Source organism: Amphiura filiformis, chromosome 11 (assembly GCF_039555335.1).
Source record: "Amphiura filiformis chromosome 11, Afil_fr2py, whole genome shotgun sequence".
Taxonomy (NCBI): domain Eukaryota; kingdom Metazoa; phylum Echinodermata; class Ophiuroidea; order Amphilepidida; family Amphiuridae; genus Amphiura; species Amphiura filiformis.
The window spans coordinates 32,763,187-32,787,106 of NC_092638.1; the positions used below are offsets into that span (position 1 = coordinate 32,763,187).

Consider the following 23,920-nt stretch of genomic DNA (forward strand, 5'->3'; position numbering starts at 1 on the left):
CTATTTCATGAATTATTATAATAAAATCATCATTTAAAATCATTTGAAATACTAACAAAAGGAGTCTTCATATAAGTATGAAAAATTATGTCTAATACTGCCAGTGTGTTATTTATTATTACTTGCAATGACACAGACTCGAAAACCCCGTGAAGGTAAGATGTCTTCTCAATAAACTAGTGTTGGAAAGGATTTGTGGTGGAGTGTTTTAAATCATACAATGACTAAAAAAAAATTATTGTTTGCAGTAATCTGTGACTGACCCTACATGTATTCTCCTTTTTGGCAAATCTCATAAGCCTTCATGTTTGTACCCGATGTCATCACGCCAAATGTGCATATCATTACTGCACACTTCATGTCATTGAAATGCGCAATAACGAAGTTCACTAACGATGTGCACATCGGAGGGATGAACAAACGCAATGGCTGATTGGATTTGAAAAAAAGGTGAATTGCACATTTGATGTAAATTTTTGTGTAATTCATTGATGCGTAAATGGTGGTTCTTATTAACTAAGGCCTGGCAAAAAACGCGATCTCGCTTTTCACGCCGCGATTCTTGCTATTAACCAACTATCTCGCTTTTTAAGAAAGTTTCCAAGCAGTGCACTTACTGAAAAAATGTTGCTCTATGCCATAAAAGTTCGCCGAATTTAATAAAATGCAGTTCCAACTTCGCCAAAGTGCAGAATTCAACAGCATTGCAAGCACATGGATGAGTGAAAAAGCCATGCTTTACTCAATAAAAACTGACATTTCATTTCAAATGAGTTCAAGTTTAGGCCAAATATCATTATATTTATCGAATTAGTGGAATATTTTGACTATAAAACAAAATTCAAGGTCAAATTTGTGTCACTTTTTCTTCGACTCATGCTGGGCCGGCAGTTCATCAGTGTTGTTTACATGACAATCTAAACTTACCTAATCTGATCAACAGCGGGCAGGCAATATTTTTTTTTTTTGATTTTTTTTTGTGGATTTTTGTATTTTCGGCATTTGTAAAGCTTCTTGTGCCATTTTTCGGGGAAAATCTTGCTTTTCTCGCTTTTCAAAATTTTGGATCTCGTTTTTTGCTTCAAAAAATTGTGTTTTTCACCGGGGCCTATTATTAACTATATAGGCCATAGCACAGTCACTCCATATGTTGGATGGCATCATGCCTAATATACGGTTATCCCACATTTCACACCAACGGTTGGAAACCTTTTTACTTGGCAGGCCACAAATAATGATTTGTGAAGTAAGAGGCACGATTAATTTTAAAGCAGTAAACATGGCTGAGAGTTTACTATCCTTCAATGCCCAGTACAAACCTAAAACTTATCAGATTATCACAGAAGTGGGGGTTCTGATTGGCTGATTCAGCGTCTGATAATAACAACAGACCAATAATCTGATTGGTTGATTATGCTGGTCTGTGAAGATCGGCACGCTTGAAGGGAACACAAAGTACCGCATATGTCACTCATTAACAGGGCGCTCGCGTCAATCTGGGCAAAGGACTGTCATTTTTTTCTGAAACCCAGTGTAGAGAGGCATAAACAGAGGGAACTATCAGCCTATTTAGACTTTTGCCATCTTGGCTGATAGCTTCTTCAGAATGACCACTGGGGATCCACTTTTCCCGCGGGATTGATTTTTTGCATCCATCGGTTGCTTAGTTCTTATGAGTGGATCGTGGCAATCATAAAATCTAACCTGATTTAAAATCTACAATCCTACAAATGCATCTATTTCATGAATTATTATAATAAAATCATCATTTAAAATCATTTGAAATACTAACAAAAGGAGTCTTCATATAAGTATGAAAAATTATGTCTAATACTGCCAGTGTGTTATTTATTATTACTTGCAATGACACAGACTCGAAAACCCCGTAAGGTAAGATGTCTTCTCAATAAACTAGTGTTGGAAAGGATTTGTGGTGGAGTGTTTTAAATCATGCAATGACTAAAAAAAAAATTATTGTTTGCAGTAATCTGTGACTGACCCTACATGTATTCTCCTTTTTGGCAAATCTCATAAGCCTTCATGTTTGTACCCGATGTCATCACGCCAAATGTGCATATCATTACTGCACACTTCATGTCATTGAAATGCGCAATAACGAAGTTCACTAACGATGTGCACATCGGAGGGATGAACAAACGCAATGGCTGATTGGATTTGCCAAAAAGGTGAATTGCACATTTGATGTAAATTTTTGTGTAATTCATTGATGCGTAAATGGTGGTTCTTATTAACTAAGGCCTGGCAAAAAACGCGATCTCGCTTTTCACGCCCAGCTGATTCTTGCTATTAACCAACTATCTCGCTTTTTAAGAAAGTTTCCAAGCAGTGCACTTACTGAAAAATGTTGCTCTATGCCATAAAAGTTCGCGAATTTAATAAAATGCAGTTCCAACTACGCCAAAGTGCAGAATTCAACAGCATTGCAAGCACATGGATGAGTGAAAAAGCCATGCTTTACTCAATAAAAACTGACATTTCATTTCAAATGAGTTCAAGTTTAGGCCAAATATCATTATATTTATCGAATTAGTGGAATATTTTGACTATAAAACAAAATTCAAGGTCAAATTTGTGTCACTTTTTCTTCGACTCATGCTGGGCAGGCAGTTCATCAGTGTTGTTTACATGACAATCTAAACTTACCTAATCTGATCAACAGCGGCAGGCAATATTTTTTTTTTTTGATTTTTTTTTTGTGGATTTTTGTATTTTCGGGCATTTGTAAAGCTTCTTGTGCCATTTTTCGGGGAAAATCTTGCTTTTCTCGCTTTTCAAAATTTTGGATCTCGTTTTTTGCTTCAAAAAATTGTGTTTTTCACCGGGGCCTATTATTAACTATATAGGCCATAGCACAGTCACTCCATATGTTGGATGGCATCATGCCTAATATACGGTTATCCCACATTTCACACCAACGGTTGGAAACCTTTTTACTTGGCAGGCCACAAATAATGATTTGTGAAGTAAGAGGCACGATTAATTTTAAAGCAGTAAACATGGCTGAGAGTTTACTATCCTTCAATGCCCAGTACAAACCTAAAACTTATCAGCTTTTTAGCTGATTCCAGTGGTTTTTTTAATTTGCACAAATGTACATGTTTTCTTTTCAATTCATTTTGAGCTACTTTACCCCAATTTCACACTGTTTTTACAGCTTTTTTCTGAGCATTTTCAGCTTTTTTCAGTTTCAGGTCTCAATATCAAAGACAATTCCTTTCAATTGTTGTTGAGCAGAATAAATAACATTTTTAATACAGATAGACTCAAAAATGGGATTGCCCTGCCTGAATTCAGTATTTCCTGGGATAAAAAAATCAACTCAAATCCGTCTTGAGGGCCACACTAAATCAAATCACCAGCAGACCCTGGGTTTAGCACTCCTACTATATAAAGCACAAGAAATGATTCATAAATGCACCAGGCTTGATGTGACCACCTTAATTATCACCTTTGACTTGAGGCAGTCATGCATAATAAACATTTTCTTCATCTACTTTATATCTTCTCACAGAACTGGGAGAGCTTCAAGGAGCGTGTGGCCAACTGGACCTACACATTAGAACTCTGGCGTCACTCCATCAAAACCATAGAGGGCAACTTTGGCAGCGGTGTGGTGTCCTACTTTCTCCTTCTCAAATGGTTATTACTTCTCAACATTCCTGTGTTTATTCTTAGCTTCTGTTTCATCTTTGTACCTCAGTTATTTTATGCTCCCAGCGCCGCATCGAATAATGCTACGTTTGAAGCTGGGGATTTGCTTACAGGAGGGGTGAGTATAATAGATAGAATATATTTATTTATACCTCAGTTATTTTATACTCCCGTGCAGCGCTTCAACAAAATGTGTTATGTTTGAAGAAGGGGTGAGTATAGTAGATAGAATATTTAGTTATACCTCAGTTATTTTATGCTCCCAGTGTTGCAAAAAATAATGCTACATTTGAAGCGAGGGATTTGTTTACAGGAGAGGTAAGTATAGATAGATTGATGTTGTGGTGAATGGAAAGACGGAATTTGAGACTGCCGCCTAATTTTCATGAAAAAGTTCCAACATGTAAAATATTGTCCAGTTTGATATTCTCTCAATTTTTGCTCAAGAAATGTTAATCCATTGGGTCAAACCGAAAAGAATGAACAAAATCTGTATAATTTCCCTATACACTCCAATGCAAAGTTTCAATCCCGATCAAGGGTGTAAGAGATAGATGGAGCAAAATCCTGGATGTCCAACCAACAGAATACCTCTTGCCTTTTTTCTGATGTCCTAAGCAAGTATGTATGGTGTGAATTAGTCACCTATTTTTTTTTTTTTTTTTTGCTGTTGGATTATTTGGATGAAATGCTTCTTTACTGTGCCTGACCATAATAAAAGACCCCATTTTTGTGTTTTTTGTATGCGAATAATTTACATGTTGGAATACTATTTTCCCCCTGGATATTTTCATGTTAAGATTTGTCTTGTTTCCCTTCCATAGGGCTGGTTTGAGAACACTGAATTGTACTATGGCTATTACACCAATGACTCTTTGAGATTTGGAGAGAATAATCATCATTACTACAGTATACCATTTGCCTATCTGCTCACCAATGGGGCTTATTTCTTACTCATTCTTGTTGTATTAGCTGTTGGGTAAGTGTGTGCTCTTGAGATTGAAATCAAAATAGGTGGCATATGAGGTGATAGCAGGGGTCGCATTCTTGCGTGTTTGCGCGTCCTGGGACCCCTTACTTTTTTGTTATGGACGGCTTGGTCCCCTCAAATTACAAGTTGAAATTTTGTCATTGTTGATACAAAAAGGAACCAATTGTGACACAGAAATTCCAAATTAGAGCGTTCCAAAATCATAAAAATAACAGGTCAAAACAATAAACAATAACAAAAGCAATAACATCGATCCTGACAAGTTACCATCTACTAAGTTCAGAACTTCGGAACCCTTAAAATTCTCATTGGACTCCTTAAATTTTGCGTTTTGCAGGGCTTAAAGGGTCCAGAAAAAATGAACTGGACCCTTTATATTTTTGAACTTGCACTATCCCTGGGTGATAGTTGTCAAAAGGGCAAATGTAAAATGTTGGTGCACATTATTTTTGCCTGGTACAGTATGTGCAGTGCCCTATACATATCAGGCATTAATTTTAATTGTCTTACTTGGTGATGACATGTTCCAAAATCACCTCATTGGGATGATTGTGTGCAAGGTGCAGGAAAATGTGTAATTTTACACTAGATATGACCCATAGTCAAAGAGAATTTTGGTTAGCTGCTTCCAACTGCCAGGAAGATTGGTCTTCATGTACTGAATCATATGAATGCAGTGAGTCAATGAAATTATACTCATGAGTCATTGGGATAGATGCCTTCACCTTAACCCTAACCCTACCCGTGGTTTTTGTGCTATTGGAAGGGAAAGAAGGAACGAAAAGGAGAGAAGATGAAGAAGAAAGTCACTTGGCACCCGCGGGATTCGAACCTCGGACCCCTCGCATGCCACGCAGAAGATCCCCAGCATGTAGCCCCTCAGGTGATGTTGGCCCGGCCTACAATTCCGTGGGGATATATGACTTGGGCTGATTGCGTCATCAAGTCACGTGGAATGCATGCACGCAGAGTGGTTTTAATAGTGAGCTTTAGTGAGTCCTAGTTGGGTTAGGGTTAAGGTGCAGAAACACATGATGCTGGCTGGTAAGTAGGTATAGTACCAGAATTAATATTTGCAATATTTTTTGTTACAGCACTTCAGGATCGTATAGAGATTACTTCATTACTGGAGATAAGAAATACAACTACTATGTAGCCAAAGTCTTCTGTGGATGGGATTACAGCATTACAGCACCAAATACAGCTGAACTCAAAAAGAAAAGCATCTACCTAGAATTAGCTGTAAGTTGAAGACTGCAAATATGTCCAGTTTAATTTTATGTTCTTCAAATGTTCTAAAATGGGTACCAAGAGAGCGATTTGTCTGGATTTTTTGTGGCCAAAATTTACACAATTTTGTTGATTTTCAGCTTGTTTTAGGGTGTTTTTGCCCAATTTCACACTGTTTTTCTGGATTTTTTCTGGGTTATGATTTAATCTATCTATTGTCACCCCAAGAGATTGGGGTTTGGGTTAGCAATGGAATTTGAAAGTTACTAAAGAGCCCTGCAGATATTTACACTATTTAAGAAATAAAGTGTACTGTAGTATTCTTTACACCCAAATGTGTCCAAGGCAGAAATAATGTAAATAATGGGTGAGGTGCAGCCAAACCGAGGACACAATATTTGGGGGTAAAGGATAATGCTGCATCCTTATTTCTGTTCTATTTCTATTAAAGTAATTTTTTTAGTTCTTTCATAGTCCGGGTATGCACTGGTGATTGGCGACGGGATTGGCGAGCGCGTAGAAGTGATGAGGTCTCCTCCCCTTCCTATGCGCCATTGACCAATAACTGAATGATCAGTCAATCTGTTGATCAGCCAATCAGCGTAAATGTTTATAACTTCTATGTTTACGCTTGTGTACGCTTGGAGCATAGCAAATAATGAAAAATTTACTGTACTACATAATAGTGCTGTTTAAAGAGAAAATTTAAAAAAAATTCCTAAATACTTAGAAGTTTGTTTACTTATGGGATGTCATGATGTGCCCTCATGTAACCTGTTTGGACAAATCACAGTGTGTGATTTCAGTAAGGTGTAATGAGGGTAATAAAATTTGAGCATGTACACTTAATTAATTCTACTTTGATTTGTTATAGGAACATCTTTCTCAGCACCATGCAGAAAAAAAGAAGACATTTGGTGAACTATTTGGCTGGGTTTTACTACGTTCTTCATCCAACATCTTTGTATTATCAGTCATTGCAGCTGCTGCTTTCCTTATATTCTACATGTATGAAGATATCGTCATAGATGTAAGTCATGACCTTTACACTATAACCTCTTGACCCTTCAACCCTTGCATATACTGCAACAGGGTTCCCATGACCTTTGCATCATAATATCTTGACCCCTTGCATATACTACAAGAGCATTCGCATGGAGCGTGGAAAAGTCAAGGAATTTTAAAAATCATGGGGAAAAAACTACAATATTGTGGATTATAGTTCGGCTTGGAGAAATTTTTTGACCAAAAATGCGAGATGGCAACTTCAAAATGCGAGAGAAGGCGAGATTTATGCTTCAAAAAAAAAAAAAAAAAAATTAAGGTCAGTATTTCATTGACTCCATACCCCTGATACCAAAACAAATAGCCAACCAGACTGTCATCAAAAATACACAAGTGTTTTTCCTCATTGTAGTAAATAAAGAATATTACTTGTGTTGTTGCGTAATTGTATCTGCCAGAAAATGGACCGTTTTTGTCAATTCAGGCTGAAAAATCAGGTCAAACTTCAGCTTTTTTAGTTGCAATGGTTGTCGAATTCTGCAATCATTCGCCACAGAAATAGATTTTCGTGGTAGAAATGAATCTTTTAAAAGCAAAAAAAGCACTAAAAAGCGATATTCACAGCGAGATTGCGTTTTCTCTCTGAGCCTAATTGTAGTCCAAGTCACAACTATAACTATTCACACCTATGACTATGACCATTTATTCCATCCATAAGGCAACAACACCAACCAATTCTTTTCTAAGGGGGGCAGAATTTCCATGTAGGACTTTTTTCTGTAAGATGCTTAACCACACTAAAAAATCTGGGATAAAATTGAACAATCGTTTCAAACATATTTTGACAATTTTCTAAATTTTTTTCAAAACATTGCGCTCAAAATCAATCCATTTGAGCATATAAAATGTTCTGTTTACTTGGGTACAGCTAAAAAAAAATTAACAAAATGCAAAATCTGGGTGGGTCGAGCCTAAATGTTTTCCCCAATTATCTAAGAGATATCGACTGCTCAGTGCCAGAAATGGGTAAGTGATAGCTGCCCTTGTGAACATTTGGCAATTTACGCACAGTACGAGTATATTGTATTCATCTACAGTATATTGTAGGCAGCTACACATGGCAGCTATTGCACTTACCCACTTCTGGCACAGAGCAGTCAATATGCATGGTATCATTAACAGTGTCTCTCTTCATCTCCTTACCAGTCAATTATGTAATTATTTGTTCCCATTTTGCTGGTTACTTTCTTACAGTCTGGTTTTGAAGTACTTGATAGCATAGCAGTGCCGTTAGTAATCACAGGATATAATCTACTATTGCCGTATATGTTCAGTGCTATAGGCCGTCTGGAACGGTATGATAACCCACGCAACCAACTCTATATGTCACTCTTTAGGTGAGTTTGTAATCTGTAATCTACTTTTGTTGTGAAAGTTCAGTGCTATAGCACCCCCCAGCAGACGACTCGCGCTGCGCCACTGAATTGGAATTGGAATGCCAAAGGGGTGGAGCCAAGGCATTTAGTTTTTCAAACATGTTAAATTTTAATTGGGGTCAACCTCTTTCTAGAAATATGTTAGTGTTTTTGGTGTGTTGGTACATTTGCATGTTTCTGACTGATTTGGCTGACAAGCCATATGTGACACAATCTGATCCAATCTGGCCAAAGATAGCAGTTGTGATATTGAGATACTATTACAGGCATGTGATTTTTCCGCGGAATCGCGGAAATCCGCGGATTTGAGACCAAAATCCGACCCCCCTGAGATCAATGTAAATCCGTTGCGACATTTGGGGGGGTAGGGCCCCCCTCTAAGCTCCTGAACATTGGCAAAGAGCATCTCTCTCTCTTTTTAACGAACTTCTTGCTTTCGGCCGTAATGCGCCGTGGTTGCCAAGTCGTAAGGCAAATACCTGCTGAAAAAAAACACGCAAAAATTCGCCCAATGTGTTTTTCCTGCGAACATGAATGGAAAAACTGCCGATTATTCATGAATTACTATTTTAAAAGTCGCCCAAAGAAACGCTATTGTAATTTTACTAACAATTTCTATGATTGGTCCATTTTGACGTCACTTGCCGATATAAACCAATCACTGATAAGCTTGCATTCTATCAACATTGTTCGGCCATCTTTAATTTTGACAACTGATTGCGTGATCGACAGGACGCGAACGTCGGCGTAGTTGATAAAGATCTGAAAAACAAGTTCCGCTGGAGCTGGCTGGATCACGAAGTGAAAGTAATACATGTTAAAGATGGTTGCGAATCGAGCTGTACGGTGGAGGAAAATGGTATCAAAAAAATTGCTGTCGCCGGTAAAGCTTATTGCTCACTGTGTGGGTTAAGTATTTGATTTTCACTCACATTGTACTAAAAAGTGGTATTTTTTCATTCAAATTAAACATTTTGTCTTCATTTATGTGTCTTTTTTTCCTGTAAAATTGTTCTCCTGAGAGGGCCTCAGTAGGGTTTTTACAGTGTAGAAGCCCTCTGGCTTCGGGGGCTCCGACCCTCGACCCCACCGGGGCTTCGCCCCTGGACCCCACCAGGGGCCCTTAAGCGGACCCCTGGCCGTGAGGGGCGAGAGCTTCACTCGCTATGCTCGTTCCGCTTTCGCAAGTTTCCTCCATTCTGGGAATTCCCTAATCACATGCCTGCTATTAGTTACCCCATTTGTTCGTGAAATACGGGAAAATATTTATAGCCTGGTGCCATATTCCATGAAGCAGAACGCTGAATGGAATATGGCACCAGACCATAGAGATTTTCCTGTATTTTGTGAGTACAAACAGGGGGTAACAATTTTATTCTTTAGTGAACATGAATTCTATTATCTTAGAATTGTTCAATTAGTGGGTTATGAATTAGTAGTGTTATGAATTCCCGTCGTAAAAGCCTATCCCCCAATTAGAATTGTTCATACACTTTGCTGAAGGAATTTTTTAGTCTACTCAAAAGTAGGCCCATTTGTTCCTTACTTGAACAGTGCAGCCATGCCGCGCGTGAATTATGCGTGTGAGGCATATGATAGCACGTGAGACATGTTACGCTGATGCGGGTGTGTTAGGATGATGTTAATGAGGAGTACGCAGGTGATACAAATTTTTATCCAAGTAGTATTTGACCATGTTGACCAATGAGATTGCAGAATTCTTATCAACTAAAGGATAAAGGAATGAATGGGAGTGAAAAAAGTGGCTCTTGTGGTGTACAGATTTCAGCAACAGTATGCTTGATGGATGGGCAAGTTGAAGCTACCTCCTTATACTATGATCAGCTCGAAATAGACGAGAATTTTTCTGTTTTTGTTACTGCGCAAGTCAATAAAGTTCCAACTTAACACCCACATATAACCACAAGAGCGTGCGTCAGTCATGCAATACGCACGGCGCAGTTCGCGTAGGTGCTGTGCCCAACTGTGTGTACGCCATTCTATATCAATCCACGATTTTATGAGTCCCGCTTTTTACGAGCTGATTAGAGTGTACATGCAGGCCTGATTGGATAAATGTATCAGTTAAAATGATATCAAACTATCTATTTCTAATAATATTATTATATTAATGTTGTTTATTGATTGCAGGACGTTTTTAATGAAAGCTGCCATATTGATTGTACTCTTGTATTTCTGGCTGAAACCGTGTAATCGTGCTGAAGCCTGCCCAGATGTAAGTATATATGAGTCAGTCAAAGAAATTATTAAGAAAGTACTGTTTTTGTTTTACACCGGAAGCCAGTATATGCACACCTTTATTATAAAAAACTTATTTTGCATGATGTCGATAACACTGAGATTAAATCGTCAGGTGAATACAAACAGATTTGAAATGCATAATAATAACAAAGCACTTGTTAAATAAAGCACTTATTAAATATGGTTGTTAGCAGCTGCCTGAACAGTCTGGAAAGCCACGTAAGCTGCTGTCGCATGATTGGAATATAACTGGGTCGCATAAGTTGCGATTGACAGCCAGGATTTGTATTGTACGGGATGCTAGGACATGTTTAAGGGTGCTGGCAACCATCAAATGAATCCAAGCATTTATTAGGTCCCCTTACACAGAACGTTTTGCAGCGCACGTACAAGAAGTACATATAATTATATATATCTAAAAAATATAATATATAGTTAATCAAAACAGCTGAAGATAGTGCTCGATACTATTAGATAGTAGAGCGTGTAATAAAATACATAAAACAACGTAATTATGTTATAACAGCATGATTTATTACTCGGAGTTTCACGCCTAAAGCGGCGATCATCAGATAAATAGCTGAACACTGAACTGTAACTCCAAAACAAAACGAATAAATTCACAGCGTTGAAAGCGTACGCGTCTTCACTAGAAAAGCATGACAGCTCGCACATGTTTAAAAACGAATGACACAGTATACGCACGCATGTTCAGCGAAAAAGAAATAATGACGCACTTCATTGCATGCGTAGTTGCTGCGCCCATCGCGTTTTTCGCTAAACATGCGTGCGTATACTGTGTCATTCGTTTTTAAACATGTGCGAGCTGTCATGCTTTTCTAGTGAAGACGCGTACGCTTTCAACGCTGTGAATTTATTCGTTTTGTTTTGGAGTTACAGTTCAGTGTTCAGCTATTTATCTGATGATCGCCGTTTTAGGCGTGAAACTCCTTGTAATAAATCATGCTGTTATAACATAATTACGTTGTTTTATGTATTTTATCTAAAAAATATAGATTTATGTATCTCATAAGTATAATTTCATATTTTTAACAGTGTTGGGAGACCTACGTAGGAATGGAAATTTACAAATTGGTGTTATTAGATTTTATTGTGCAGTCACTGGCAACATTTTTCTTGGAGTTTATACGAAGGTAAGTTTAGATTCATTTTGACTTGATACAAAGTAAATTCATATGAGAATAGCTCTATGAAAGACTTAATAAAGTCAGATAGTGGATTGACCAATGTTTTGATGTTTGCTATTTTCTTGGTCAGCTGACATCACATAAAGGGGAAAAGCCAGTGTACAAATGTGGAGTCTTGCTGCGTTTGCCCTTTGACTTGCTATATTCGCTCTTGAAATGTTGCACAAAGAGAACGACATGTCCAGATGCCCAATGGCTAGAATGAGTATGAAAAGGGTACTGAAAAATGTCAATAGCCTTGTACAATGCTATGTACATACATGTATAAAATCCACCATATTCTCCCAATGGGGTGGAATGCATATTATTATGAAGTCGGGAGGGACAAATAACAGTTTACGATAAAGCATCCGCATCTAACATGTGGACGTAAATCAGGTGATTCTCTGAGTGTATTACAGTAGAGATCAAGCTTTTTGTATTGTTTTATCTGTCAACAGAGGGTGATGTTACTGACTTTTTACCAGTGAAAAGTTTATGCCTTGATTCTATGCAGTCATATGCCATGATCACAACAATCTTACTCCCTACTGCTTCCATACGAGAAAGCACTAGCATCTACACACAATGAGCTTCCTCTCTAAAACATTACAAACATTTTATATCTATCAAGATCGATGCATTCACTCAGATAATAGTACAGTGTCTGTGTAATTGTGGTGGATAAATGGGTTCTGACTACCCAGCAAACACAATGTTTTTAAATCATTACAAACGTGTTATAAATGCGTGTTGGTTTTGGTCAAAATGTTTTAATAACATTTAAATGTCAGGTTATATAAAGGTCATGAAAACATTTTTAAAATATTTTATGTGATAAAACACTACAACAACATATCAAAAATGTTGTCAAAATGTTACCGCAAATTATTTTTTGGCAAAATATTTTGTCAACACTTAATTACATTGTTTTAGAATGTTTTGCCTTACTTTTGCAAAAATGTTTTCTGAATGACATTTAAATGTTTTCTTTGTTTGCTGGGTAGCTAAGGTAATGTATTTCTGCTTCCATTTTGGTGTAGTATTTAATTTTAAATCCCATACCTACCAAAATACACCTAATCTATTTAAAAAAATAATGATTAGCATTTCCCACATTTCTCAGAATGTCAGCTTGCTGAACTAACATAGCAAAAGTTTTTATTAGGGCAGCCTATTAACAGGATAATAATCTTACATTAAAAAGTTTTGTAGATATCACCAACATTTTCTTCTCTTCTGTTTTTATTTTTAGGATTGGTCGGGATAGATGTTGTCATGGTTTTGCTCAGCCTGAGTTTGATATTGCGAGAAACACCATGGATCTCATCCAAGCTCAGACGTACACTTGGTAAGGGCGCACACCACTAAATAATCGTCCCATTGAAATACGTGTAAAAACACCGGTTTTCTGTGCTCGTTTTGAGGCCTTTTCGGCGCTTTCTGAGAAATTTAATGATAACCAGTCGATTGCAAATCGATGAAAGTTTAACATATGTTTCAATGTATGGGTAGTCTTCCACCTCGTTTTCCCGGTAGGATCCACTAAACAGCGCCCTCACTGTTTCTGACATGCTCTCAAGACTGTAAACCTGTTTCTGCCCATTTTCTAATACGCGGACCTATTTTCTCGATAATTATAAAAATGCGACTTTTTTAGTGATTCAAATTCATGCACAGGCTTTACACTTTAATTTAAGCTATAATTCGCCACTCTTTCTGATTATTATTCCAAAGAGCAGCCCACAATACCTCAAAAACTTTCTGTATTTTACCGGAACTCAGTAGGGTTGCACAAATGGCGCATTGATTTAGTGGTGTGCTCCCTTCAAGGGTTTCTGATGTTCATACAATTTAATTCTGTTATCTTTTTTCTTAAAATATAAAATGTTTTGAGTAAAACGCTCGAAACAGAATTGCTCTGTGACATTCAGTTCAAGAGAAATGCCCCTTCAAAGTTATATGGTGGATTCCGTAAATAGGCAAATTTTCAACATTTTGACCATTCATGCTTACTCTTCTATATTTGCATTAAATTCCAATTCTCAAGATAGTTTTTGACCATCAATCTGATAAAATTCGGTTTTAAATGAGAGTAAATTACCTTGCACAATTGCAAGGGTCTACTGTTAATGATTTGTAACAATCACCCCCCCCCACCCATAAAAAACAAGATTTGGCAGCTTTAAAAGGCACGCACCGATTTGTCACCTTAAGCCCAAATTGCTTAAAATCCAAGAAATCTCGTTTTCACACAATTTGAGTAATTTGTGGCAATTTCTTGAACTTTGGAGGCCTCTGAGGGAATAATCTTAACGCGACTTGCATCTTAAACGCATTAAATACATTCACTAACATATAAACTATCTATTTAAATCGAAAAAACTGCAATTTAATCAAAAGCCGATTTCAATTTTGGCTGAATCTCTGAAAAGCACGGTTTTACTCCTAGGCCCTTCGAAGGGCGCACACCACTAAATAATCGTCCCATTGAAATACGTGTAAAAACACCGGTTTTCTGTGCTCGTTTGAGGCCTTTTCGGCGCTTTCTGAGAAATTTAATGATAACCAGTCGATTGCAAATCGATGAAAGTTTAACATATGTTTCAATGTATGGGTAGTCTTCCACCTCGTTTTCCCGGTAGGATCCACTAAACAGCGCCCTCACTGTTTCTGACATGCTCTCAAGACTGTAAACCTGTTTCTGCCCATTTTGTAATCACGCGGACCTATTTTCTCGATAATTATAAAAATGCGACTTTTTTAGTGATTCAAATTCATGCACAGGCTTTACACTTTAATTTAAGCTATAATTCGCCACTCTTTCTGATTATTATTCCAAAGAGCAGCCCACAATACCTCAAAAACTTTCTGTATTTTACGAACTCAGTAGGGTTGCACAAATGGCGCATTGATTTAGTGGTGTGCTCCCTTCAAGGGTTTCTGATGTTCATACAATTTAATTCTGTTATCTTTTTCTTAAAATATAAAATGTTTTGAGTAAAACGCTCGAAACAGAATTGCTCTGTGACATTCAGTTCAAGAGAAATGCCCCTTCAAAGTTATATGGTGGATTCCGTAAATAGGCAAATTTTCAACATTTTGACCATTCATTCTTGAAACAGATTCATCAGGATCGTTCATAGTTCATGAGATTGATAAAGGTTCTTGTTCAGATCCAATAAAATGATACTACTCACTCAGAAATATTTCAATTCCTATCAGGAATCTTGTTCACTCTGGTACTGGTGTTTCTAGGTGTTTTTAGAACCGCAACACTTCTGTCTGGTTTTGATGGCGTCACCAAACTTTCTTGTTGCCGAGAATTTATGACCTGGTCATAAATTTTGTCCAGTTAAACCCCCCAAAGACACTAGGGAGAGGAGTAAAGGCCTTGTGGTCATCCCTTATGTGGAGGGCCTCTCGGAGAGGGTTTCAAGAATTTTTAAGAAACACGGATTCTCCACTAGCATGAAACCCCACCGCACGCTACGAAACATGTTAGTCCATCCAAAAGACAAGCGTGACCCATTGCAATCGGCGGAAGTTATTTATGAGATCCCGTGCCAGAATTGCCCCAAAAGCGTACATCGGGAAACTGGTCGCTTGTTTGAGACTAGACTAACGGAACATAAATCAGAAAGTGAAAAAGTGAGCGCAAAGAGCTTCACCAGGTCACAAAGAAAAGCATCAGCTTCAGAAATCCACAAATCGGCTATTGCAGAACATGTTGCACATCAAAATCATGTGATTGGGTGGGATGAGGCTCAGGTCATAGATCAAGAATCAGACAAAACCACACGCTGGCTAAAGGAAGCAATCTGGATTAGAAGTAGAGGAAAAGACACCATGAACAAGGACGAGGGGGCTTACAGACTGGACAAAATTTATGACCAGGTCATAAATTCTCGCAACAAGAAAGTTTGGTGGCGTCATCAAAACCAGACAGAAGTGTTGCGGTTCTAAAACACCTAGAAACACCAGTACCAGAGTGAACAAGATTCCTGATAGGAATTGAAATATTTCTGAGTGAGTAGTATCATTTTATTGGATCTGAACAAGAACCTTTATCAATCTTTTGACCATTCATGCTTACTCTTCTATATTTGCATTAAATTCCAATTCTCAAGATAGTTTTTGACCATCAATCTGATAAAATTCGGTTTTAAATGAGAGTAAATTACCTTGCACAATTGCAAGGGTCTACTGTTAATGATTTGTAACAATCCCCCCCCCCCCCACCCATAAAAAACAAGATTTGGCAGCTTTAAAAGGCACTCACCGATTTGTCACCTTAAGCCCAAATTGCTTAAAATCCAAGAAATCTCGTTTTCACACAATTTGAGTAATTTGTGGCAATTTCTTGAACTTTGGAGGCCTCTGAGGGAATAATCTTAACGCGACTTGCATCTTAAACGCATTAAATACATTCACTAACATATAAACTATCTATTTAAATCGAAAAAACTGCAATTTAATCAAAAGCCGATTTCAATTTTGGCTGAATCTCTGAAAAGCACGGTTTTACTCCTAGGCCCTTCGAAGGGTTTCTGATGTTCATACAATTTAATTCTGTTATCTTTTTTCTTAAAATATAAAATGTTGTGAGTAAAACGCTCGAAACAGAATTGCTCTGTGACATTCAGTTCAAGAGAAATGCCCCTTCAAAGTTATATGGTGGATTCCGTAAATAGGCAAATTTTCAACATTTTGACCATTCATGCTTACTCTTCTATATTTGCATTAAATTCCAATTCTCAAGATAGTTTTTGACCATCAATCTGATAAAATTCGGTTTTAAATGAGAGTAAATTACCTTGCACAATTGCAAGGGTCTACTGTTAATGATTTGTAACAATCACCCCCCCCACCCATAAAAACAAGATTTGGCAGCTTTAAAAGGCACGCACCGATTTGTCACCTTAAGCCCAAATTGCTTAAAATCCAAGAAATCTCGTTTTCAAAAAATTTGAGTAATTTGTGGCAATTTCTTGAACTTTGGAGGCCGCTGAGGGAATAATCTTAACGCGACTTGCATCTTAAACGCATTAAATACATTCACTAACATATAAACTATCTATTTAAATCGAAAAAACTGCAATTTAATCAAAAGCCGATTTCAATTTTGGCTGAATCTCTGAAAAGCACGGTTTTACTCCTAGGCCCTTGAAGGGCGCACACCACTAAATAATCGTCCCATTGAAATACGTGTAAAAACACCGGTTTTCTGTGCTCGTTTTGAGGCCTTTTCGGCGCTTTCTGAGAAATTTAATGATAACCAGTCGATTGCAAATCGATGAAAGTTTAACATATGTTTCAATGTATGGGTAGTCTTCCACCTCGCTTTTCCGGTAGGATCCACTAAACAGCGCCCTCACTGTTTCTGACATGCTCTCAAGACTGTAAACCTGTTTCTGCCCATTTTGTAATACGCGGACCTATTTTCTCGATAATTATAAAAATGCGACTTTTTAGTGATTCAAATTCATGCACAGGCTTTACACTTTAATTTAAGCTATAATTCGCCACTCTTTCTGATTATTATTCCAAAGAGCAGCCCACAATACCTCAAAAACTTTCTGTATTTTACCGGAACTCAGTAGGGTTGCACAAATGGCGCATTGATTTAGTGGTGTGCTCCCGTAAGTGCACAGATATCACAAAAGTTGTAGAGCATCGGTCTGGTGAGCTAAAGGTCCTGGGTTCAAATCCTGGATGGTCAGTGAATTTTTTCACCAGCTGTCATTTATGGTATTTTGTTTATCAGATTCTGTATGGTCTCTTCATTTAACTTCTGCTGTCCTGAGTGAAATTCTTTTGATGCGTACATGAATGCTAAGCAAATTTGGAATATTGTATATAACAACATACATGAATTAATTAAAACAACATGGACATCATTTATGAAATCAACGTGGACTCCTATATTATCAGTCACATTGTATAATTATGTCATCCTACATGAATTTTTTGGAACAACATAATTTGTAGTAGATGTAAAACAACAGCCACAAGACTTACTATTTGCAGAGCTGTGGTACCTTGCAACCTGCATTTATAGGTCTTCTCTAGCCACTGAAGAGATTATTCCACTTGACTTGACACTGCCAGATATTGATTGGTTTTGGTCAAATGACAAAATCTTGTTGAAACAACTGGAAGATCATGGCGCCCTGTCTCTGTTGAGGTCGCTGCCAGTTCTCCTTATTTTGATCTCTTCCCTGACCCCTCTCCTGAACCAATCTTCTTCACGGTCCAGAATGTACGCACATAATTTGTAGTTACAACATAAATACTATTTTGGAGCCAGCATGGATTCATGCATCAGACATATTGAATACAATAATAAATGAATTTGTAGCTGCAGCAAATTATATCGTTTTGAAACCAACAGGATTCATACATCAGGCACTTTGTGTATTTATAGCAACATACATTGAATTTGTAGAAACATCATCATCTGATGGAACAACTGGTGGATCCATATGAATACAACAGAGGTATCATATATAGCAAGCATTATATATTGCCTTATAGGTGTACATGTAACAGACACAACAGATATTAACATTTACATCTGATACATCAGGCCCAATAATCACAAAACTGGGGTGGCAGTGAACATGGACTTAAATTATTTTAAGCTACCAGTCCTATGTCTTGTTTGCATTGTATGTGTGAACGAAGCTACATGGGTTTTATCTGACTTGAAGTTGACCTAGCAACAGTGTCTTCATCGACTGTGGGTATTTTCTTGAAGTCATTGGTGTTTTTTATAAGTATTGTCTAGAGTTTTACCTGGAGCTGAACTTGAAACTGATGCAAAGATATGACCATTGATGCTACATGCAGCGACAACAGTCGCCTTTTTAGCTGGAGAGCAAGCTTTGATTTTGTTTAGTCAGTTCTAGCTTTGATAACCTTACTCCTTGACCTGTAGCTGGTAAATTTGACCGAAATTGCCCTGTGTTTTAAGTACCGTCTTGTTTTCCTTCATTCATTTTTCCGACTCTTTGACTCTGTCAACATCACTCTCATTTATGGTGATACCTAATTTTTCTTTTGCCAAGTCTTTTACAATACTGCCAGTATATTCACCAATGTGTTCAGGTATGCCTGTCACCCTGAGACTATTGCGTCTACTGTATTGCTGGATATCATGAAGTTCTTTTATCTACATTCTTAAATGGTTGAGACGGGTCTTTTTTACTTCCTTGGCAATTTCCAGAGCTTCTACTTTACTAGAAAGGTCATGCAGATTACTTTCACATTTCTCTAGGCGTTGATCAATTTTTCCATCAATAATTTCAGTAATGACACTTTGTAGAAAATCTTTGTTTTTAGAACTTGACATCATCTTGTACATAAATTCATCTACATTTGGCAGTATGTTAGATTCAGCCATATCTGACAAATACAATCACAATTGTATACTACACAAACTAGTGGTATGATTAAGTGAAATAAAATGCAAAGTTGTACTAGAAGTAGTACTTACACACTACATTGGTTATAAGCACATCAAAAGAAATAAGTCACTGTCTCAATATTTCGTCATAACATCATAAAATAAAATTTTGTGCCATAAAACTAACATAGAAATAATTATATGACTGTTTACTAAGTATTATGTGAAAATGAAAGATGTCCATATCTACATGGCTGAATGAGCCCAAATGGATAACAAAAACTGCCCTTTTCAAAAGTTAGAAAATCCAATCCAATTTACAGTTCAGTAACATGTTAATCCACCATGCCTGTCAATGACCGCCTGGCACCGTCTCCTCATGGTGTTGATTAGTCTGGTGACACGCTGCTGTGGGATGGTATTCCTCTGAGCCTGCAGAAGCTGGGACAGGTCATTCAGGGGGCTGTTGGTATTGATGTGGGGATATACCGATCGCTTCAGCTGGTCCCATAGGTGCTCTAAATTAGTGAGGTGGGCGAGCATGTCACCACCATAGGCTGGAACTGGTTGAACACAGCACTCTGCATGTTGCTCTTTAACTCGACGCCACATGTCTCCGGCCATCGATGTGATGCAGGTAACTTCTCAGCTCGTCGGTGAACAACACATAATTCCACTGCTGTCTGGTCCATCGAACATGAGCTCTGGCCCATCTTCTGGATGAAAATCAACATAGTCATAATATTGCTTCCACTTGTGCAGGGAGGTGATGCCCAGATGTGTACACAAACAACCAGGGTGCGATTCCATCAACATGTGTGCTGTCCATGCCTCTTCCACACCAGACAGTTCTTACCCGACTTGTTTTTTTGTCTGGATGACTTTATGGAGACTCACTGGCAGCTGTGAACATGTGAACAATCACGGTATAATGACATTTTCAAACCATCCATGATCTTCATTAGTTGCAGGATAGGATATTATTCTATCTATATTAGTGCAGTGCTTGAAGGTTGCTTGTCTTAAGGTGTTCTATGGCACTACTCTCATCTGGTAGGAGTGTTGCACTGCTTTTGATTTTCTGCTTCTCGTACATTCTAATTGTTTTTGGAATGTCCAGTTCCTTCTGAAGAACAGCAAGTCATCTGTAAGATCAGCTGAATCTGCCCAAAGCTTATTTAGAAGATAATGGGTGCCTGTTTTAAGCATCTTCTTCAGGGGCCTGATTTTCACTATGTGCAAGGTATATATGAGGAACTACCAAGCCTGTGATGCAGCTAGAATTGTCTATTATGTGTGGGTGATACTGATATTGCAAACAAATTGCATCAATGTTGATATATTTCTCCTGGTTTGTATTCTTCATCCAGTGATGAGCAGGTTTGCATAAGGTATATCCATATACAAGCAGAACTAGGATGTCTGTATCAGTTGCTCTTATGATAACAGGTCCATTGTCCTTGCTTGCTACTAGTACTAGGACTAGTCTGATGTCTGCCTAAACATGGCATGGTAGACACTAGCTGTTGTATATTACTTGTTGTGATTAGCCATGTCTTTGCATCTGCAGTAGTAGTTAGGGGTACTGTTAGCTGCCTTTGGACTTTGTCTTCCTTGAAGTATTGTACAAGGATCCAGATCAGTTCTGTTTTATTTTCGTGCTCCGAAATAATAATAATAAAACGGCATTTGCATAGTGCACTGTGAATCGCAGATTCCTCAATGCATTTACAATAAAGAAAAGGAAAAACAAAATCACAAAATAACCTTACATCAAAATACAATGAAATCAGCAGTATAAAAGTTAAATAGGTTTAAAATACTACACATATATACATCATCAAGCGTAATAAAACATACATATTTAAAACCAGACCAGCTGTGAAATGCAAAATATTAAAATACAAAATTGAAGTGCAGAATTGCTCAACAAGAAAATGACAGTACACAGCAAAAATATATATACAGGGCCCACTGACATCAGCCAGCAGACCAGTCGGTACACCTCACATACCGTATACACAAAATAGCATATTAAATGACATTAAATCAGTTAAACAATCCAGCAATGTACACCTTTTCCCAACATTAGGGTTGGGAATTGACCCAAGTACTGACTGAAATAGGCTGATTTGCTTAATTTTCACCAAATTGTAGTGGGGCCAGGGAAATAATATAACCGGTATCGCATCGCATTTTGCTACACAATTTAGCCAAATTGCTATGCAATCACACAAACATATGTCACTGCTGTACACAATTATTCCAGCTCCCTTCTTGGTTGAGCACTTTACTGTGGATGATTTACCTTACTTGGATTTATTTAATTATTGCTATATATACATATATATATATATTGCTATACAAATAAAACTCTCTGACACTAAATTATGCCCTGAGTGGGGCTGTCACCCACTTCACCCCTCCTGCATCCACCACTGGTTATAATCATGTTTTGTTATGGTTTATTTGCAGGATTGGCATGTACTTCTCACCACTTCTTATGATCTTCTGTATTGTCAAATTAGTACTTTTATTTTATGTCAAAAAGGTATGTATACAATGCTAATATCACATTCACAGTAGCAAGGTGTTAAAAAAACCCAATGTTTTATTAGGAGTAACCGGGCCGACCCTTAAAAAAGCGTAGACCCAAACAAGGTCTTTAGCATGCACAGCCAAAATCGTTAGCATAGGCATGCAGGTTGTGTCTATATTGTTCAGCTTGAGCCAATCTTCAAATTTGAAGGATGAAATAATAGTTGTCAGACAATTTTAACCTAGCCACATGGTTTGGTTGTCTGCCAGGTTTGTATCATGATTCTAGCCACAAATCTGCATTAGTTATTGTACAATCTCCTAGAAAAAAAATTAATCGCAATCACTGATATTTTTGCCAATTTTGTTGACAATGAAAGGATGGAATAAAATGTTTTGTATTCAGTTATACACAACCAGATTCCTATTGCTGCCAATCCCAGAGGTACACTGCAGGTACTTTATGGTTACTCTATAGAGTACCAGTGCAGTACCAATCCAGTACCAGTGTATGCACTGTATGTGTAATTCTGATGTGTACTCTAGAGTACCAAGGCTGGGCAGCAGTGTACTCTATGTGTGATTCTGATGTGTGTACTCTGGAGTACCCACACAGGTACTCTAGAGTACCAATGAAGTCGCCTGGCAGCAGTGTGCTTCTGCTGGTGGCAATGATAGGAATCTGTCACCATGATACAACCACTATGTTCTCACATGATTGGACAAACACTGACTTGAGCTCTACCTGTTTATATTATGCTATTATTGTTTATTACTAACTGAGCTTAATTCATTGCATATATGTATTTTCTTTTCTACACAGATTAGTGTATTAGCTAACTGTAAACCATCGTTACAACCCTGGAGGGCTGGACTAGCCAAGACTACCTTCCTTATCATTCTAGTTGCTATGTATGCAATATGTGCTGGAGCAGTAGGATATAGTCTATCAGAGTAAGTGTTGCATATTCACAGATTTTTTGGAGTGGTCGACTGAATATTTTTGTGGACTTCATAATGAGGTTCATTCATAATTGAACACGCAATACCAAATGCAAGTTGCAACAACATGTTTATTTTGACAAACAGCTTGTTTTGTGAAAACTATCGGATCCAATAATTTTTTCACTAGATCTTAGACACTCCTCAAACTATAGCGTATGTTGGTCTGTAATAGGGTTTTGGATATTTTATGTTAGTATGTCTCTTATTGTTGCAAGGCCTTTCTGGCACTATATAAAATAAAAGCCTAAATTATGTAGTTACAATTCCACTAAAAAGTATAGTAGCAATTTAGATAACCAGTCTTGGAAGACACTATGACGATAATATGGTCCATGTGATCTGCCAAATGATTTCTTTTAAAAATCAAATCAAATCAAATGGAGGAGCGAGTTGGCGCAGTGGTTGTTCCCTCGCCTTGTACCACTGAGGTCCCGGGTCCAAGCCCCGGCTGTGCCCAAGGACTGTATGTGCACTTGGTTTATCCCAGTTCCATGCTCGCTCTCACAGGTTTTCTCCGGGATTTCCGGTTTCCTCCTGCTTTCAAAAATCGGTGATGGAATTTGGGGAGCTGCACAGATAATTGGTGGATGTTACAATCTAAGTGCGGATAGGTTTGCGCCAGGTTCGGCAGCAACTGGCCTAGTTGATGAAATCTGATTGTGATGATTCACCATGGCAGCGAAATTACAGCGCTTTGAATCCTCCAAGATCTGGACAAAGGCGCTATATAAATCCGAAATTTATTTATTTATTTTATTTCAATGTTGATGCCTTTACCAAGCAAACTGGTTTTTTTGTATATATATAATTTTCATCACACTTCATGGCAGTACAAGTTAATGACTTCTGTAGTTCATTAGCCTTATGATCTCATTTCAGACCCTGACAATACCATTATCGTCCCAATTTTCATTTAAGTTTGTTTGCAATTCTTTCATTTCAGAATCAGACCCTCTGCAAACTGTGGGCCATTCAGGGGAGTAGAATCACCTTTTGATATTGTAGTTGAGCTCATAGAATCATGGAATGACTCAGCCTGGGCTATCATCATTGAATTTGTGTCAACGCCAGGATTTGTTGCTGCTGTCATTATGATATTATGGTATGTACGCATTCAGTTAGAAATATGTTAAAATGTTAGCCCTTGGGCCTGAAAATCTGCAAGCCCTACAATCATGGCGATAAA

At 37.7% G+C, this 23,920-nt stretch overlaps 1 protein-coding gene across 4 annotated transcripts in view; it reads left to right on the forward strand.

Moving 5' to 3' along the window:
• The window catches only part of LOC140164740 (transmembrane channel-like protein 7), a 54,467-nt gene that overhangs the window by 24,429 nt on the left and 6,118 nt on the right, over positions 1-23,920 (forward strand). For 2 of the 4 annotated variants that reach the window (XM_072188096.1, XM_072188098.1), the window contains 12 exons: positions 1,873-1,890; positions 3,533-3,790; positions 4,497-4,651; positions 5,758-5,905; positions 6,768-6,923; positions 8,153-8,295; positions 10,486-10,570; positions 11,653-11,750; positions 13,039-13,134; positions 21,667-21,742; positions 22,553-22,683; positions 23,678-23,836. In XM_072188096.1, coding sequence (XP_072044197.1) covers positions 1,873-1,890; positions 3,533-3,790; positions 4,497-4,651; positions 5,758-5,905; positions 6,768-6,923; positions 8,153-8,295; positions 10,486-10,570; positions 11,653-11,750; positions 13,039-13,134; positions 21,667-21,742; positions 22,553-22,683; positions 23,678-23,836 — 1,523 coding nt within the window. The remainder of the gene's footprint in view (positions 1-1,872; positions 1,891-3,532; positions 3,791-4,496; positions 4,652-5,757; positions 5,906-6,767; positions 6,924-8,152; positions 8,296-10,485; positions 10,571-11,652; positions 11,751-13,038; positions 13,135-21,666; positions 21,743-22,552; positions 22,684-23,677; positions 23,837-23,920) is intronic. The other 2 variants (XM_072188097.1, XM_072188099.1) reach the window with 1 other exon arrangement.